The sequence below is a fragment of the Delphinus delphis genome, chromosome 12 (genome assembly GCF_949987515.2).
Source record: "Delphinus delphis chromosome 12, mDelDel1.2, whole genome shotgun sequence".
NCBI classification, from domain to species: Eukaryota; Metazoa; Chordata; class Mammalia; order Artiodactyla; family Delphinidae; genus Delphinus; species Delphinus delphis.
In genome coordinates, this window is record NC_082694.2 from 89,100,191 (window position 1) to 89,119,099 (window position 18,909).

The 18,909-nt window shown below is 52.2% G+C and overlaps 1 protein-coding gene across 1 annotated transcript in view; it reads right to left on the bottom strand.

The window, feature by feature from the left end:
• The window catches only part of SNTG2 (syntrophin gamma 2), a 197,772-nt gene that overhangs the window by 10,920 nt on the left and 167,943 nt on the right, over positions 1 to 18,909 (bottom strand). The window contains exons 14-15 of the mRNA XM_060027648.1: positions 13,266 to 13,472; positions 3,281 to 3,373 (exon numbers count right to left, since the gene is read on the bottom strand). Coding sequence (XP_059883631.1) covers positions 3,281 to 3,373; positions 13,266 to 13,472 — 300 coding nt within the window. The remainder of the gene's footprint in view (positions 1 to 3,280; positions 3,374 to 13,265; positions 13,473 to 18,909) is intronic.

Here is an 18,909-nt window from a genome sequence, read left to right on the forward strand (position 1 = left end):
AGGGGTGGGGAGTTAAGAAATATGACCTCATGCGTGCTTCTGAGGTGAGTGCCCAGCAGATGCCCAGCATCAAAATGTGGGCTGTTATCGAATTCTAGGGGCTTTTTTAAAGCATTTGGTTAGTAAGTAGCACTGCTACGTTTTTAGCTTTACCCACACATCATACACAAACGGTCTGATCTAACAGTGTAATGTGGTACAGGAGTGCTAATTATCTTGTGAAAATAGGCGTGATAAATCCCAATCTAAATATTTTGGGGCCCCCAAATTTTTGCATGATGACTTACATAAAGGGCATATGGAGAATACCTCATTTTCATAATGTTCATAATGATTTCATATTCAGTAATTATTTAATTATTTTCATAATTATTTCATATTAATCTAGAAATATTGAAATCCTATTAGTACTGGACTTGCAAATGTCTTCCTACATTAAAAGACACATCAAATGAAGTAAAAGTATAAATATTTTATATATTTACAACCCACTGGTATACTCTTCACTGTTAGGTTGAGAAAGCTTTGTTTTTCAAAACTAATTCAAATATTGTAAGTTCTGAAAATAAAATTTCAAAAGGAATCCATGAAACAAGCCTCCGGAATAACCTTCTTTTTTCCTTTGTCAGTTTTTGGTTTCATTTTCCATTACTGTCTACTGTTTACTGTGTAAATAAATGTATAAGTATTAGGCCAGAACTTCTTGAAATAAAGAAGTAATCACAAGAAAAATGTGGAGTCAAGAGTTCACCTTCAAAGGGGAACAGGTCAGGAGAGGGTTCTGGAGTCTGAACCAGAGGGTCGGATGAGCAAAAAGAAGGCTTAGTTGGAACTTTATGAAAACGTGACTGAACAAGAGTGGACCGGACGCGAGGGGGAGAGGGCTCTGCTGAGCGCGGCAGGGACGCAGAGCCTGCGGTGCCCGGAACCTGCGGCGGGCGAGCTCCAGGCGGGGCTCAGCCCTGACGTGCTGGCCGGGAACAGCCGCAGCTGCCCACGCCTCCCGCAAGCCCAGCGGCTGCAGAAGCCGCTCGCTCTCCACCAGGGGTGGCGCGGGCAGCCCCGCGTGTTGGGCAGAGTGAGGCAGGCAGGGCCACCCATAAATACTATTTCAACTAGGAGAGCTTCGTCGAGTTACGCGGTTCGGTTACCAGGACATTTAACACGGCAGCCCGGCCGTGCACAGCGGTAAGAACACAGTGTGCCTGTTTCAAGTCTTATTCGATTAGCGTGAGGGCGAAGTGGGGAAACGTGCGGGGTTCAGGGCTGGGAAGAGTCTCCCAAGGGCCCCGGGCCTGGACCTGCCTGCCTGCCGCTGGGAAACAGCGGGCCACGCACAGGGCGACGCCCTAAAGACAGAAAGACCCGCGGCCGCCAGGGAGGCAGGGAAGCTCAGTGGGCAGGTAGGAGAGAGGGTGTGGGCGTCGCAGGCCACCCACGGGCTCCCCAGACCCCCCCAGCGGCTCCGGGGGAGCCCCTCCGACGCAGCCAGACCTAACCCGGCTGCACAGGCTGCAGGCCTGAGGGACATGGGGCCTTTAGGGAAGCGGCTTCCCGTCCTCGGCGCCGTGCCAGCGGGCTCTTCTGCGGGCGCCTTGGGAACATCAGTGTCTGGGCCTCGGAGTCCCTGGAAGGGAGAGTGCCAGGCACTCGCTCCCGACCTCTCACAATCACTCACACCCCTCCCCGGCCTGGCCTGGCCCCGGAGGGTGGGTGCGGTGTGGCCCCGACAGAGTGAGGCCACACAGCGGGGACCCCGCGGGAGACACGGTGACCCCGGCCAGCTCACTGGGCGCCGGGTATTATGCCAACTGTGACCAAAGAACCAGACCTGCCGGCTGGGAACAACCTGCGCACGGAAAAGCAGACAAGGAGTGGAGGCTTTGCTCCTGGACTGAGCAGGCGGGCCTGCACAGAGCCCGGAGCAGCCGGGGAGTGGGTACTGGCTTCAGAAACGCACCCTGAAGGTGAACTCTGGAAAGTCTCGGCTTAGATGTCCTGACACACAGGATTCCTTGAACCACAAAGCAAGAAACAGACGTTATAAATCAGAGCTGCTGGTTAACAACTGTGTTCAGGGCTTCTCCCTTCTCTGGGGGAGGTGCTTTGTCACTTCCCTGTCTCCGAGGACACGTGGAAGGAGGTCGTGCATGTCTGGCTAAAGGCCAAACAGCATGAACAGCGAGTCATGGAGCCCGAGCTGGTGGGAACCGTGGGTGGACCAGGTACGTGGGAGGATGCCCGCACGGGGTCGGGAGCCTTGGTCCCCTCTGTGACCTTGATGTCGGATGGCAGACAGGAGAGCCTTCTCAACTCCAGTTTTATGCAAGCAGACCTCTCGTCATTATAAACGGTCGGTGGACCCCTACTGGGGAAACATCTAACCATCTTCCTGGGAGGAAGGGAAGTGACAAGAGCACAGTGGGTTTCCGGCCCAGAATTCTGTGACGGGTGTGGACTCCTGCCCAGAACGGGGTTCCCTGCTCGCTCTGCGGGGCCGCCCCGTGCATTGCGGATGTCTGACCTCATCGCTCTCCCCTCCCCACTGGATGCTGGTAGCAACTCCCTTCCAAGCCGACATTTCCGTGTCCCTGGCAGGTCTCACTCCTCTTCCCATCACACCGGTGCTCTCCCCTCACCTCTGCTCCTAATTAGCAGACAGTGGATTTTAAAAATATCGAAGGACAAAATACTGGCTTCATGTTTGCAACAAAATTCTCAGCACTTGTGTGGTTGGGTGAACACCCAGGCCCCTTCGAGATGCTGATGGGAGTGGGTCTCATTTCCCATCCCTCACGCTGGTTGTTCAATGTCCAGTGAAACTGAAATCCCGTCACGGCTCACAGGTGTGGAATCAGCACCTGGTCAGCCCCACCAGGTGTGGGGCGTCGACCCCCCAACCAAGGTGTCGACCCCCCAACCTAACAACCCAGGTGAGGTGTTAGGTCCAGCAGGGGTAAGGGGTCTCCCCAAAGGGCTCAGTCGCTGCGGAGGGTCCTCCCCCTGAGCGGGAGAGCCCTGCCGACCTCCCCCTCCCCACTCCAGACCCCTGGCACCTGCCCACGGGCACCACGTGGTGTGGTGTCAGCCCTGCCCGGCTCTGGGGCTTGTGAGATCCTGGGACCCTGAGCTTCAGAGAGAAGGTCCACCACGAAGCATAACTTGCACAGGACACGAGACTGTCGGGGCTGGTGATGAGACGCACACAGGTGTTAATGGCCCTGAAATGTAACAAAACGCACCGCTGATGGGCGCCGACCGCCAGATGCTTGGCCCTTACCTTTGTCTTGCTGTCAAAGCAGGTGAATCCCAGAGCGAAGTCCACCGTGAAGCACAGAGCGTCTCCTTGCCAGCTGCACATGTACGTTTTGGACTAGAACAAAGTATTAACTGTGAGCAAACATTCTTTAATAATGAGGTTTAACATTAATCAGGTAGTCACAATACTTCCCCCCGTCAAAACCTATTTTTTTAAAGTGTTAACGTGTCAACCACCTGGAGGGAACCTGGAGGCCCGCGGTCACACGAATCCTGGGACACGGCTCCCACGGGCAGCGTCCCTAGCTTTTGGTCTGTCAGCAAATTGTAGAAGTAGGACCACCTGCATGGGCGTCACTCTAACTAGAAATAAACCAGCAGAGGACACAGAGTTCCATTCGCTGAAGCCTCTTTGAAACACATCCCAGATCAGTAAATCCCTGTTGGGACTCATTCCAGAAGGACCATCCCTGTTGCACAAATGGGGGGTATTGTTTTGCTCCTACAAATTGCCTCGGGACAGGTCAGGCTGGAAGTGTGTCCAGGAGAACCTAGACCCGGCTGTTCTTGGGAAACCGTCCGAGAGGAGTTTGTTGTAAAACAAGAACAAAGGACAGAAAAAACGGCAGCAGCGACGTCACCAAAACCCAAACAAGGACCGAGGACCCTCACAGGCGGCAGGTTGCTGTGAGGGGCCAGCATCCCACCCTCTGGGGCTGGTTCAGGTAGGGCGGCCTCAGCTGTCACGTGAACTTCTGTGGGCCCGAACCAAACTCCACGGGCCACCTGGTTTCCAGGGACCAGCGCTGTGAGGACGCGGGCACACGCAGGCACATACACACATGTGCACACACAAGCACACGCACGTGCACACAGGCCGCGGGCGCACGTCCACACTTCCAGCCACGTCGGGCAAAAGCACAGAAACGCACAGGCCTGTGCTCTACTGTCTGGGCACTGCTCTTAACATCAGGTGTGACTGCAGGAAGGTGAACCCTGAGGTCCCGGGAGCACAGTAGTTACAACCCTGAGGTTAACCTGCAGGTAAAGCGCTCCACTCAGCGAGGAACCTCACCATCGGTCTGGACAGGAAGATGTGGCAGTGCCCTGTTCCCTGAACCCGCAGGCTTGTGACTTGCTGGCTCTGGGGAGTGTCAGTCCCTGTGTCTTTTCAGCCCCGCCCTGGGTCTCCTCTGTGGGGACTCCGATGACACGGGGGCTTCATCCCCTGTCCGCCCCTTTACTCCCTGAGCCTTGCCTCCAGCGGTCCTGCTTTTCGCCCTGAAGCTTCCCTGTGTCTGCTCTGTAACTCACCGCCTTGATCGCTTTGCTGAGACTTTCCAGTCTCCATCTGTTTCAACGTGTTGGCTCTTGTTTTGGAAGTGTGGTTATCGGGGCTGCTGGAAAGCACCTGTGGACGCTTCTGACCTCCTATGGGCCTCACGTTGGCTTCTGTGGTCGTCTCCGTTCATTCCAGATCTTCCAGGTTCTTGGCAGGAGCAGTGACTGTCGATCGACACCTGGCTGGTTTTGAATTTCGAGACCCTTAATCTGTTCTAAACCCTCTGTTCCGCCCGACTTTCTCTGACGCATCTTCCTCAGGGGAGGGAGCCGCCCTGTAGCCGGGTTCCCCGCTTGGCCTCTGGAGACGCAGGGCTCCCTTTCCTGCCGGGCAGCGATGGGCATCGGCCACGTGGTCCCCACGGACAGCCTGGGGGCGTTCCTGACTCGGCCCCCCAACAGCACTGGCAGGGCTGGGGGCCTCGTCCAGCCCGGCGCATGGGGTCAGGTGAGCATGAGGTCACCCTGGAGGAGGGAGGCCCCGACCCAACCTGACCGGGGTCCTCGCAGGACGGCGGCGGCAGAGCAAGTGACGGGGGCCACGCAGCAGCGCCGAGCCGTGCGCGTCCCCGTGAAGACGAGTGCTCACGTGACGTCAGCTCTGCACGCTCACGTGACGTCAGTGCTGCATGCTCACGTGACGTCAGCGCTGCACGCCGTCTGGGACGCGAGGACTCATGCTCCAGCAACCCGGCTCCTCTCCCGCGGGCACACATAGTGGGAAGCGGGCAGGAGTAGTCACGACCTTCAACGGTGGGACCCAGGTTTCTGTTCATGAAGGTGGATCAGAACACGCCACCCCTCTCAGGGGAGGCGCGGAGGGAGAAGCTAGAGGCGGCTTTGATTTCTCCGGAGCTGCCGCTTGAGGCTCCGCGTTGGGCAGGGACCCGGTGCTGGTGTCACGTGAGAACTGCGTCTCGGGAGCCCCGGGAGGACCGTGTTCTGAACCGCTTCTGGGGCGAGTGTCCATCGCCTTGTGTGTCCTGCACTTGGGCTCGGAGCGGGAAGGCGGGGGCACGTCCCCTTCACTCCCGCCCCCGTGAGCTCAGCCCTCTTCTGACGTGAGGCTCTGTTACCAGGGACACTCTCCGAAGACCGTGCTTTTCTGAGAAACGTGATCTGTCTGCAGACCCCGGACCGGGCAGGTGTGCGTCCTGCCGCGCGTTCCCTCCGAGCGGGTCTCCCACGCCGGCAGGGCATCCAGGGGGGGCGCTTCGGGCGGGGCAGTGGGTGGCTGAACAGCGCAGGGGGTTCCGGCACCAGGGGCCGCCCCGGAAGACAGGCAGGTGGTCCGTGCGGGTGGGCTGCTTGCACTTCGTCCCCTAAACAAAGGGGTGACGGTGGCCCCAGCATGCTCGGGTTTTGTGAGGATCAGGTGATCAGTACCTGTGTAGCTCATAGCAGTGCTTGGTAAGTGTGAGCACCAGACGGGTGAGCAAGGGCTTCTGTGGGTGCTCGTCGGTCAAATTCTAAGCTAGGTGAACAGACCCTAACACAGTGGTGGGTGATGTCAGGCGCCGCCAGGCTCGCTAGGGAGAAGCTGCGGGTGAGCTCTCCACCCCCGGCAGGGGGCCACGCCTTCTGCAAGTTCTACTTCAGGAGACGTTTCCTCCTGTCACAGCACTTCGGGGGTGCGTTTTCCATGTCCTTATGTAATGCCTTTGGGGAAAGTTAAAACTAAGGAATACTTGAGGCAGGAAGATGGGTAACTATTTTTTTTTTTTTTTTTGCGCTGGTCTCTCACCGTCGTGGCCTCTCCCACTGCAGAGCACAGGCTCCGGTCGCGCAGGCTCAGCGGCCATGGCTCACAGGCCCAGTCGCTCTGCGGCATGTGGGATCTTCCCGGACCGGGGCACGAACCCGCATCCCCTGCATTGGCAGGCGGATTCCCAACCACTGCGCCACCAGGGAAGCCCGATGGGTAACTTATTGAAGAGGACACTTCGTTTTTAAAGAGTCTCTCTCCCCATATGAGTCTCTGCAGCCTTTGGGGAAATGAGGCTGGGAAGCTGATGTCATCCAGGTAAGTGGGGAGCAGAATCCTCGGTGAGCAGGTGCTGTGCTGGCCCAAGACACAGTGACCTGCTGTGTGTGGCGTCCATCCCTCTGATGCCTGGGCCGTTAATCTGAAAGGAGCCTGGGCCAGACCCACCTGCTGATCTTGGTGAGTCTCCAGGGAGGCTGGAGCTCACCTGGGGATGGGGAAGGTGGCCTCAGCCTCTTTGGAAGCACGTCCGACCACGAGAACACTGGCGCTGCTGAGTGCCACTGTGGAGTCTTCCCTGTAGTCTACTGGTGCCAGGTCCCAGCTCCAGCCACCAGCCAGTCGGCACCAGTCCTGGGACCCTCCAGGCTGAGCAGCCAATGCTGTGGGGACCCAGGCCCACCCACCAGAAAGCCAGCATCAGCACTGGGTCCCGCCAAGGGATCTGGTGCCACAAACAGGCCTGGACCAGCCCTCGGCACCCCCAGGCCCTACACCTATTACATCGGGACACAGGCCCACCATCAGCCTCCAGCAACCTCTGCACAAGGCAGGGCATGGCAGCCAACGGGGCCAGGGACCAGCCCAGCCTGTGACCATGCCCAGGCAGTCAGCCAAACACCCCGCACACGGAGGTACCACTAGAGCATACAGCTCTGATGACCAGAGGGGAGTGCGCTGCTAGAGCCCTCAGGATGTCTCCTACATAAGGCCATGTCTCCAAGACTGGGAAAAGTAACTGACCCACCTGATACACACAAGTAAACGTAGAGAAGTAGGCACAGTGAGGCAGCAAAGGAAGATGTTCCAAAGAAGGAATAAGATAAACCCAAGAAGAAGAACTAAGCAAAGTGGAGCTAAGCGATCTACCTGATGAAGAGTTCAAGGTAATGATCACAAAGATGCTGAAAGAACTCGGGAGGAGAACGAACACAGTGAGGAGTTTAACAAAGAGTTAGAAAATATATACAGAAGAACCAAACAGAGCTGCAGAATACTAAAGCAAATAGAAAACACACTAGAAGGAATCAGCAGTAGACTAAAGGATACAGAGGAACACATCAGTGAACTGCAAGACGAACAGTGGAAATCACCCGAGCTGAACAGAAAAAAGAACCTTAAAAAATGAGGACAGTTTAAGACAGCATCTGGGACAGCGTCAAGCATACTAACATTCAGATGATAAGGGTCTCAGGAGGAGAAGAGAGAGAGAAAAGGGCTCAGAACATAACTGGAGAAATAACAGCTGAAACCTTCCCTAACCTGGGAAGGGAAACAGACATCCCAAGTCCAGGAAGCACAGTCTCAAACAGGATCAACCCAAAGAGGACCACACCAAACACACTGTAATTAAAATGGCAAAAATTAAAGTTAGGGAATATTAAGAGCAGTGAGAGAAAAGCAACAAATAACATAGAAGAGAATCCCCAGAAACTCCGCAGGCCAGAAGGGAGTGGCAGGACATATTTAAAATGATGAAAGGGAAACACCTACGAACAAGAACATTCTATCCAGCAAGGCACTCGTTCAGCTTTGATGGAGAAATCAAAAGCTTTACAGACAAGCAAAAACTGAAAGGGTTCAGCACCACCAAACCACTTCACAAGACATGTTAAAGGGTTTCACTAAGTGGAGAAGAAAAGACCACAACCAGAAACATGAAAATTATGAAAGGAAAAATCTCCCTGGTAAAGGCAAGCATACAGTAAAGATAGTAGATCAACTATTATAAAGCTAGTAGGAAGATTTTTAAAAGGTAGTAAAATCATCTATATCAACAGTAGGTACTTAAGGGATACACGAAACAAAAGAATGTAAAATATGACGTCAAAAACCTTAAACATAGCAGGAGGGAGTGAAAGTGCAGGTGGATAGAATGCATTCAGCTTAAGAGATCATCAGTTTAAAATAACACACTCACAAAACCACACACTCACACACACACACGCACTCACAGACACACACTCTCACAACACACACTACACAATACACACACACACAACACACACACATAGTCTCTCACACAACACACACACAACACACTACACAACACACACGCACTCACACACACACTCACAGACACACTCACACTCTCACAACACACACTACACAACACACACACAGACACACACACAGACACACAACACACACACACAGTCTCTCACACAACACACACGCACTCACACACACACAGACACACACTCACAACACACACTACACAACACACACATGCACACAGACACACACACAAACATACTCTCACAACACACACAGTCTCCCACACGACACACACACTACACAACACACGCACTGACACACACTTACATTCATACACACAGACACACACTCTCACATACTCTCACACACACACTCACACACACACACACACACACACACACTGACACACACACACACATATATGTTGATATATACATAAACTTCATGGTAACCAAAACCCAAAATCTTCAGAAACACACACAAAAAAGAGAAGGGAATCAAAACATAACACTAAAGACAAGTCATCATACCACAAACGAAGAGCAAAAGGAGAAAGGGACAAAAGAGAACTACAAAACAACCAGAAAAATAATTAATGAACTGTCAATAAGTACATACCCATCAATAATTAATTTAAATGTAAATGGAATAAATGTTCTAATCTAAAGACACAGACTGGCTGAATGGACACAAAAACAAGACGCATGTCCATGCTGCCTACAAGAGACCCACTTCAGATCTAAGGACACACACAGATCGAAAGTGAGGGGATGGAAAAAGATATTCCATGCAAATGTGAATGAAAAGAAAGCTGTGGTAGCCATGCTCATATCAGACAAAATAGACTTTAAAATAAGACTGTTGTAAGAGACAAAAATGGACACTACATAGTGATCAAGGGATCAATCCAAGAAGATCTAACAATTGTAAATATTCAGGCACCCAACACAGGAGCACCTCGATATATAAGGCAAATATTAACAGCCATAAAGGGAGAAATTGACAGCAACACAATAATAGTGGGGACTTGAACACCCCTCTTACACCAATGGACAGATGAGACAGACAAACAAGAAGAAAATACTAGCCTTAAGCGACACATTACCAGATCTATCTGTCTGTCTGTCTGTCTGTCTATATGCCATCTACCATCTATCTGTGTATCGGGGGGCGGGGAGAGAGAGGAGGAGAGAGAGCGAGCATTGGGGATAGCAAAGCAGCTTAGGCAATAGCAGCAGATGATGGACACTGCCTGGAGGACGTGGGAACACAGGTTATTCACACAGCTGAGTGGAGGCCGAGAGATCAGTGACAGAGCAGTTCTGGGAGGGGAGGGACTCAGAGACACATGTATAGGTGTGGATGCCAAAGGACCGGGTATTTCTCAATGCTAGTGCTTATGTATATATATATAGATGAACATCTCACAGCGAATGTTTAGGAAGTGTTGAGTTGTGTGACTTACAAATAAAGCTGAATGTTTCCATCAAAAACAGAACTGTTTATTTTATAAGACAATGTATGGATGCAGTATTTGGAATTGGTGATTTTGTTGGCAGTGCCTTTAATGTTCTACTTGTTTTCTGAAAACTTAGCTCTAAGTGAAATCTTAAAAGATAAACCCAAGTTAGTCTTGTCTTACTCAAGATTACATGCAGTTCTTTTTCTAGGGATACAAACATAAACTTTAAAAGAAAGTAGTGTGGAGTCTTACGCCAGAAGGCAGTAGATGTCAAGAAACGTACCCTATTCTTAGATGTTTTATAAGTTTTTGGGAGGCAGCTGATCTGTGATATCATATGTTGGAGACTTTGGGTTTATAGTGAAAAACTAGGACAGGATCCCCCCATTACTGAGCTTGGATTCCAGATAAATGCTTGGACTCGTGATTCTCAGCCACATTTTCAGGTCACGTCAGTGTTCCCTTCCTGTCCTCATCCATCAGAACCAGAATGGTTACAGCCTGGAAAGAGGAAGGTTTAAAATGCAAACAAGTAATAAAAGCTATTTGGCTGTGCTCTTCCATGATGGGAATGCTAATTGGAGGACAAGACTGACCCCGAAATAAATTCAGGAGCGGAAATAGAAACGTCACGAGCAGCGCTCTGAGTTCTCATTTAATTAAATTAAGCCGTGATGGTTTTTAGAGAAATGAGTTGCTGAGCTGTAAGCTAATCCGTACTCCAGCATCTTCCTGGGAAATCCTCAGAAGAGCTCATCTGGGCCAAGAACAGCACTGAATAGCGCCTCTCACAGTCACACAGATGTCGGCGATTCGCTCTGGAGACTTGCAAATATTTACTGTGGAGATTACTCAATTTAGGCTTTTCAAACAAAATTTCCAAGGAGAGCACAGCTCCAGTAGTCTAGATATGTTTTCTCATCAGTGGCTCTGTCGGTGTTCAAACAGCTGGAGAAGGAACACAGGCTCTTTAACTGTTTAATCCCCGAACGGCATGGGTGCTGCGGTCCACTCGAATCCCTAAACGCTGCTCAGCGGCTACCTGTTCTGCACGGGTGGAACCCAAGGGTGACCAGGGTCCTTGAGGCCTGGGGTCACACTACATCCAAAAGGAAAGCATGGAAAACTAGGGTGTGGACGGAGGACGGGCCGCAGATGCAGAAGGAGCCGCGTGGGTGCTGCAGTGTGGGAGGGTCAGGGGCGCAACATGGGGTGGTCGGTGTGCCCCGAGGATCGAGGCCCACAGTCCGTCCAGGGCCCAGGCAGTTTCGTGGGCCCGAGCGGCCCGCCTGGACGTGCCTGCAGGGTTGTCCCCGGCTGCATCGACGCAGGGCTGCAGGAACACGAGGACGCACGCTCTCTGCCACTGACAAGTTAGGTTAGGATCTGGGGGTGGACAGGAGACACACAGGAGCCTGGGACGGTCTCCCTGCTGTGCGTTCGTGTTTCCGGCCGAAGGACAGCCGGGCGGCACCCCCAGGCCAGAGTGGAGGTCCGGGGGGCTCAGGCAGACAGGAGGACGGGGTGGTGGAGCCCTGACCCACAGCCTGATCTCGAATGCTCGGGAAGACCTGGGCTCAGGGCATCAGCGCGGGGGAGGGCACAGACCGTCTGCCGTCCTCCTGGCTGCGGCGGGGCTCGGGGGCATCTGCGAGGCCTGGAGGATGGGCTGCCCTCTGGGCAGCAGCTTCCCCGGCGTCAGAGGATCTGAAGCCCCAGCCCCGGTGCTCCTTTCAGCTCAGCCGCTAACCTACTACGGCCACGTCTGCCTTAACGTCTGCATTTTGAGCATCTTGATTATATTTTAAACATAACTTGGAAAGTGGAGGTGCAAGTTCTTTGTGGTAAAGGGATGAGCAAAGGGGGCTCAACTCACTTTAATGGACAAAAGTAGAGGCAACACCAGGAAATGCAGGGGTGCTCTGCTGACGGGGCTGGCTGTGAAGGGGGAAAACACTCCAGGAGCAGGAACTAAAGACACCCGGGCTGGAAAGACGTTCCAGAGAGGGCTGTGCTGTAAAGCCAGGGAGAGCCACAGTGAGTTATGCGCGACGAGATTCTGCAGATACAGAAGCTGGATTCTCTTGTTTGGTAGAATCTGGGAGGATTATAATTTTAAAACCTCTACCGCACAGATGCCGCTTAGCCCACCTTGAAGCCCGGCTTCCTCAACAGACTGGCCGGAGTTCTGACTTCAAAAGCACACAGTTGCACTTTCTTACATCCACAGTGTTTCCAACTGAAAGAGTTGTCAGTTCATGAGCAATAAATGAATGACAGATTCCCTGGGAAGATGTTCACATCATCAGAGACAACTACAAGTGAGCAAGGGTATCTCGGGGCCCCAGAAGGGACAAGGCTTGGTTTCCGTGAACGTCTGCGTGGGACCCACCGTGTGGACCACAGATTTCAGAGAACATCACACAGTTGAAGGGACGCTCCCTGCTCCCTCCTAGCCCTGAGCATCAGGGGACTCCATACATTTTTACATCCCGAACGAGAGATAAACGATGGCACAGAATCTTTTCACATTCAAAGCAGTGCTGATAAATGAAGGAGCTGCTCCCAAGTCCTCACCCAGAGCGACTGACGCCAGGCCAGGAGGGAGAAGGAACCCAGAACTTCCGTGTGGAGTTAAACCCACCCCACGATGCTGCATCTGTTTTCTCACTTCTAGCCATGCGAACTCCCCCATGAAGGGCGGCTGCTACTTCCAACAACGCGGATCACGACCCACACTACCTCATCCATTTAGTCCCTACACACCCCGATCTGGGAGAGATTTATTTGCTGTCCTGAAAAGGGAGAAGCGACCCAGTCACATGAGCTGTTTTATGTTCCTGTTGGATCATTAAGTTTGAGAGGAAGGGCCATTGAGTGCCTTAAACTACGACACAGGTCCCGGTGAATCACAGTAAACACGGCTGGCGAGCAAACACCAGGGGCCTGACTGCGCTGCTGGCTGAGGGCGTTTCCCTTAACGGCGCAGGAGGCCCTTCCCTCACAGTGAGTAGAGAGACTGATGCAACCGAGATGAGAGCTCTGCCTGCTTTCCCCTAATTTCACCCTCTTCGTCTGCCGGGCGCACTGGACGTAGGGACCCCGGCGAGAAGCGCCCAGCTCCTGACGACGCCTGTTTTCTGGAATGCTCGCTACAGCTGCTCTAATTTACGTCTCCGGTGCCCAAGCAGGTTTAATCAGAGACGACAGCGAGTCGCTCACCCCCGTCCTCTGCACATCCAGGAAGGTGGCCCTCTGGAAGGACAGCTCCCACGCTGCGAGCTCGCTCCCCAGCTCCACGCTGAACACGTGGCTCCTGCCGTGGCCGACGAGGACGCTGAAGCAGAAGGGCCTGTGCTCCCCGCAGGTGGGGTCCTGGAGACCCAGGCAGAGGCTGGTTTGGGCCCAGCAGTCATCCGGAAGCCAGAACTGAAACAGAGAGGGGGGCACGCAGGTGAGAGGGGACGCCCCCCGGGTGACCGCCCGGGACAGAGGGGCCTCTTCCAGGCTGGGGGCTGGGGCCGCACTCCACCAGGCGGCCTCCTGGCCACGCGCCTGGATTCAGGAGCGGCGTCCCCCGACGTCGCTGCCGTGGAGACGGGCCTGTAAGTCAATATCTGGGAGTCAGTTATGTCCACCTGCCAGTGCTCTGCAAGCATCTTGCACCTAAACCATCAGTGGCCACAACTTCTGCTTCTATGCTTAGCTTTAAAGATAAAGAAAAAAGTCACGAGACGTTTGTGCTTAAGTTGAGCACAAAATCAGCAAACACTGAAGACAGCGAGACCGCACGACTCTCTCCGCTCTGCCGGGGTCCCTGAAGGGTCCCCACCCCTCAGCCATGTGCGGAGCACCTGGGGTCCCCCAGGGGCACTGGGCCACCGAGACCTAACTACGTGAGCCCAGAGGTCCTGGCCACACAGAAGACGTGTTTTAGAAATAGTTTCAAAAGCAAAGGTTGAAACAAGAAAAAAGAGCCGTTATTCAGTTCCTGATTAAGCATTTAAGCAGAAGACGTGACTCAGCCCCAGCGTGTCCGTGGGTCACAGACATACCGGGCGGATGTCCCGGCAGCTCTGAACCTCGGGGCGGCGGGTCTCCGCCACAGCCTCGCCTGAGTCATGAACGCACCCACCCAAGGAGCAGCTGTGTTGGCTTCACTGAGGGATCAGGAGAAATGGGGCCTGGGGCCTCAAACGAGTCCGCGTCTCAGGCCGGAGCCTGCTCTTCCCTTCCTCTGTGTCTCTCTGTCTCTGTGTGCGTGTGTCTCTGCATCTCTGTGTCTCTGTCCCCTGGAGATTCATGTCTGTCTTCGTCTCCCGCTCACCCACCCACTGCACAGACACCCTGAAGAGTCCACGCCAGGCCCTGCACTAGGGTGGCCTCTGCCCGCACGGCCTCCCCGGGGACGGGGAAGCAGGTGGACATCCTGCCAGGGCTGCTGAGCAGCTGAGGGGACATGACGTGAGCCACAGCCCGGTGGCAGCAGGAACAGAGGCTGCCCACAGGCCAGGCCTTCACCCCCCCGACTCCGAGCTATTCAGATCCACGCGGGCTGTCCCGCCAGGCCACACCCACGACTCACACTGGTGGCCAGAGTTCATTCCCAGAATCCCCGTGCCCCACCTGTGGGCTGGGCTGGTTTTATGTGAAATACACTTCTGCCTACTGGGCCCAGGCTTGTGAGAGCAGTGGCTCCTGACGGGGGTGGAGATAGGCGCACGGGCTCTGGATGCCCCCTGCCTTCTCAGGGCCTCGTGGCGGCTCTGCAGGCCCCGATCCGCGCTGTCCCCGCTTCCGCCGCCCAGGGACCTGTCCTCATGCGTCACTCAGACACTTGCTGCCTTGTGGTGTGCGACGTGAGGGTGCGTGCGCGTGCGTGTGTGTGCACGGGTGTGGTGTGTGCTGGTGCATCTGTCCTGATCCTAAATGAACACGGTACAGAGGCTGCACCTGTATTTTGGGGCCGCCAGATCCTTGGCCTCAGCCTGGCATATGCACAGAAACCCTTCAGGAAATAGGATATCAGGTCCTAAGTCGAGAAGAGCAAGATGTGAGTCACTAGCCTGACTTCTCAGGAACTCCGTCCATAACTACTGACCTTGAGTGTCAGGACTGACCACCAAAGAAGGACTCTTAGCAGGTGGCACCGTCGACGGTACGGCTATGTTCTTTCCTGTATTGGTGTAGGTGGGGGGCTGTGCGCTGCTATAGGAGAAAAACAGGCTTTGCAGTCAGACAGACAACGCTTGGGACCTTCCTGGCCAATTATCAGCTGTTACCCTGAGCTTTTCACTTCTCTCTAAGCCTAAATACCTGAACCATAAAATGGGGTGTAAGAGAATGGTCGTCACGGGTTTAAAGGAAGCAGGGATGAAGCGCGTAGCAGCTGCGTCCTCGCCCACGTGGCTGGTTTCTGTCTACACGGAGCCCACCGTCCACAGGCAGTGCGGGGTCGTGGCGTAGACTGAGCTCTCACATCTAACGTATAGCGAACTGTCTCCCGACAAAGTCAGCGACTACACAGTCCAGCATCAGGTTTCCAGCTACCCGCTCCTGATGTGGCCCCCCTGCCCCAGACTGTGAGAAGACAGAAACCACCCTGGGTTCACTTTACAGACAACAAAACGCAAAGACTATTTTAGAAAATTACCTGGATTTTTTCCTGCTTCTATTTATTTGAGATGATTATAGCAACGATACAGGAAACTTAAAAGACAGATCATTCTATTATGATCTATCTTTTGTTATCTAATTTGTTTTTATATTTCCTCCATGCAATGTCTCTTTGTACACATCATTCTATAAATGTGTAATGTGATTTTAATGGAGGACTTGACATATATGACCCTATTAGGACTTTATTTCTCAGTGGTCATCTGACAGTTCTCCTAATGTTCACTACTTAAGAATATCATTAAATATTGCCATGCTCACAGCTATCTGACTCTTGCAAATTCCTTGTTTTGAGTCAGTTCTGAGGAGTGAGCTCATTTGATCGAGCAGTGAAGTGTCTGCGAGTCTTCATCTGAATGGACAAACCTCAGCTCTACGCGCAAGAACAAACAGAAGAGTTAAAAATAACGTTTGAACCACCTGAGAAATCCAAGAAAGGACACTGGAGGATTTCATAGATGTGATTACTTTCTGCACCTCAAACTGTTGAGCCTCACAAGATAACGCGCTGTAGGTGCTGCGACGTGAGTGAAATCACTGATCGATACACAGCTCATTTCCCCGGGTATTTTCTGTAGCTTCTTTTGGAAGCAGGAGCTCAGTTCTTATGCACTGCAATGTGTTGTTAAGACTGAAAATCGGGAGCGATTACAAAATTAAAGGTCCCTGAGCTGCTGTGGCACCCCCCAAATCACTTCCCGCGGCCTGACCAGTGGCAAAGGCCCCTTCCTGACTCTGGGCGCCCCCTGCCGTCCCCGGAGCATTTATGGTAGGAAACCCATCCCTCTAAACCTCTCTCTGCCCCCTGGAAGTGCAGACCTTTTTAAAGCCTCCGCCGGGTCTACAGGGCGAGCCTGGGTGCTATCCACGCCCCTGGGGCGCGAATGCCCAGGAATGGGGCCCGTCTTCCCATCTCTGCGGGCGGGAGCCCCCCTCCGCGGGACCCAGGCCAGGCTGCACAGACACTTCCCTCCACGAAGACGGGAGAGAGGCTCCTCTTCCTTTGGGAGGGGCCCACCTGGGCCACACTCGCCCCTCACCCAGCTCGGGGACCCCTGCCCTTTGTTTCAGTGGAGTTGAGGTCGGTCTCTGCCCCCAGCAATGTCTTCCTTGTCTGTTTAACTTCGATGGGTCCAGGTTTTCTCTGACAGGACTTGAGGAGAATTGTATTCTCCTTATTCACAAGGCTGCACTTGAGAGGTGGCTGGAGAACAGGTCACAGGAGGACACTCCAGAGAGCTTCCCGGGAGGCCAGCGCTTCTGACAGGGGAGGCAGAACAGGATTTAGAGAGGTGGCATTTCAGGTCAAAGGTCGTGGACTGTTTACATTTTGATAGGCCCTTCCTCGCATTGTCACCAACCTTTTCATCTTTGACAGCCTAATTGGCAAACATATTATTTCACGGTTTCCACTTGCATTTCTTTTTCACTTTTAAAAAATTTTTATTTTGTATTGGAGCATAGCTGATTAACAATGCTGTGTTAGTTTCAGGTGTACAGCACAGAGATTCAGTTACACATATACATGTATCTATTCTTTTTCAAATTCTTTTCCCACTTAGGTTGTTACAGAGTATTGAGCAGAGTTCCCTGTGCTCTCCAGTAGGTCCTTGTTGGTTATCAAAATGTAAACAGTCCACATCCTTTGACCTAGAAATTCCACCGCTCTAAATTTTTCCTGGTGATACACTTGCACACGTGTGAAATGATTTATTACATTGTTTGTAATTGCAAACAAATGGGTACAAATTAAATATCCCTTGATAAGGGCTTGGTAAAATGAAATATGATACATTCATGGAATTGAACACTAGGTAGCGGTTTTAAAGTGGGATCATCTCTTTGTGGATATTGAAGAAAGAGCCACAAGATAAACTGTAGGGCAAAAAGTGACGTGTGGAACAGTGCGCATGCTTCCATTTGCAGAGGGAAAAAGAATAGTGCACATATAAAAAAATAGAATCGGATTCAGCCGAGCTTCAGGCCAAGGGAACCTGGACCCCACCTGCCTCCAGTGAGGCTTCTGGAACTTACTCCCCCTCTGTGCTTCTGGGTCTCGCCTGTCAGATGGAGATGACAAGGATTAAGTCCTCGGTTGGGGACAGGATTAACTCAGGATGTAGATGGAGCACTTCGCAGGGCTCCAGGAGGCTCACTCAGCAAAGATAAGGTATTATTCTCAAGATCCTTTGCCAAACATATGAGTAAATTTGGTTCCACTGAAAAATGCAAACGGAATATTCTTAGTTGAGAGGGAATATTTATGCAGGAGGAGCCTCACTGCTGAGCAGTGTTTTTATGATTCACTCTGCGGAGGCTGTTTATGATTTAAGTCACGATTGCAATCAAGTCTGATTGATTCAATTTTCTCATCCCTTTCATGGTGAGTGTGAAATACAGACACATAATTTTAAGAACTGGAAAAAGGAATTTTGGGAGAGGAGGAAGTGTCATAGAAAAACACCACCACAACTACAAAATTTGATTTCTGGACTAAATATTAATGACGATACTTTGAAATGGTGATTATGAAAACAAATCATTAAAAAAATTCTATACTAAAGTGCTAGTTCTTACAATAATCATACATTTATTTCAATTTTTGAAAACTGAAGTAAATATTACAGATAATTTAAAATTCATACGTGCAAAATGACCAACATCAACAATTAAAGGCACCTGAGAAAAGGGGAGACTCTGTAAGATCACTGTTGAAAGACTCCCAACAAGACACAGAATTCAATCTCCTTTTTTAAAATGCGGAATGCGATACATGTATTATGATTATTATTTACCCTGCATTGAGTTTAATACTTTTGCTGCAGCCATCCTCCTGGCTAATTTCACGATTTCAGTTACTTCATAGCATGTTTATTGATTAAAATTGTAAGGCCCACTGGCCCGGGTGAAAGGAGGCCCGGGGGGAAAGAGAAAACATCGACCAGTATGAGGTAGGAGAGGCATTGGGACATAACGACCTCACCTGTTCTGGGAATCAACAAGAGACTCTAACTTCCTGCCCAGAAAACAATGGGGCTGACGGGAAGGGAAAATGGGCTTACGCCCCACAACAGACCAACCAACACCTGGCCCTGCTGTATCCTCACCAAATAAGGAATTACCCTGTATAGCAAACCACCCCCTCCCCTTGCAAGCCGCCTTCTGCTTTTACCCCAATAGAAATCCCCCT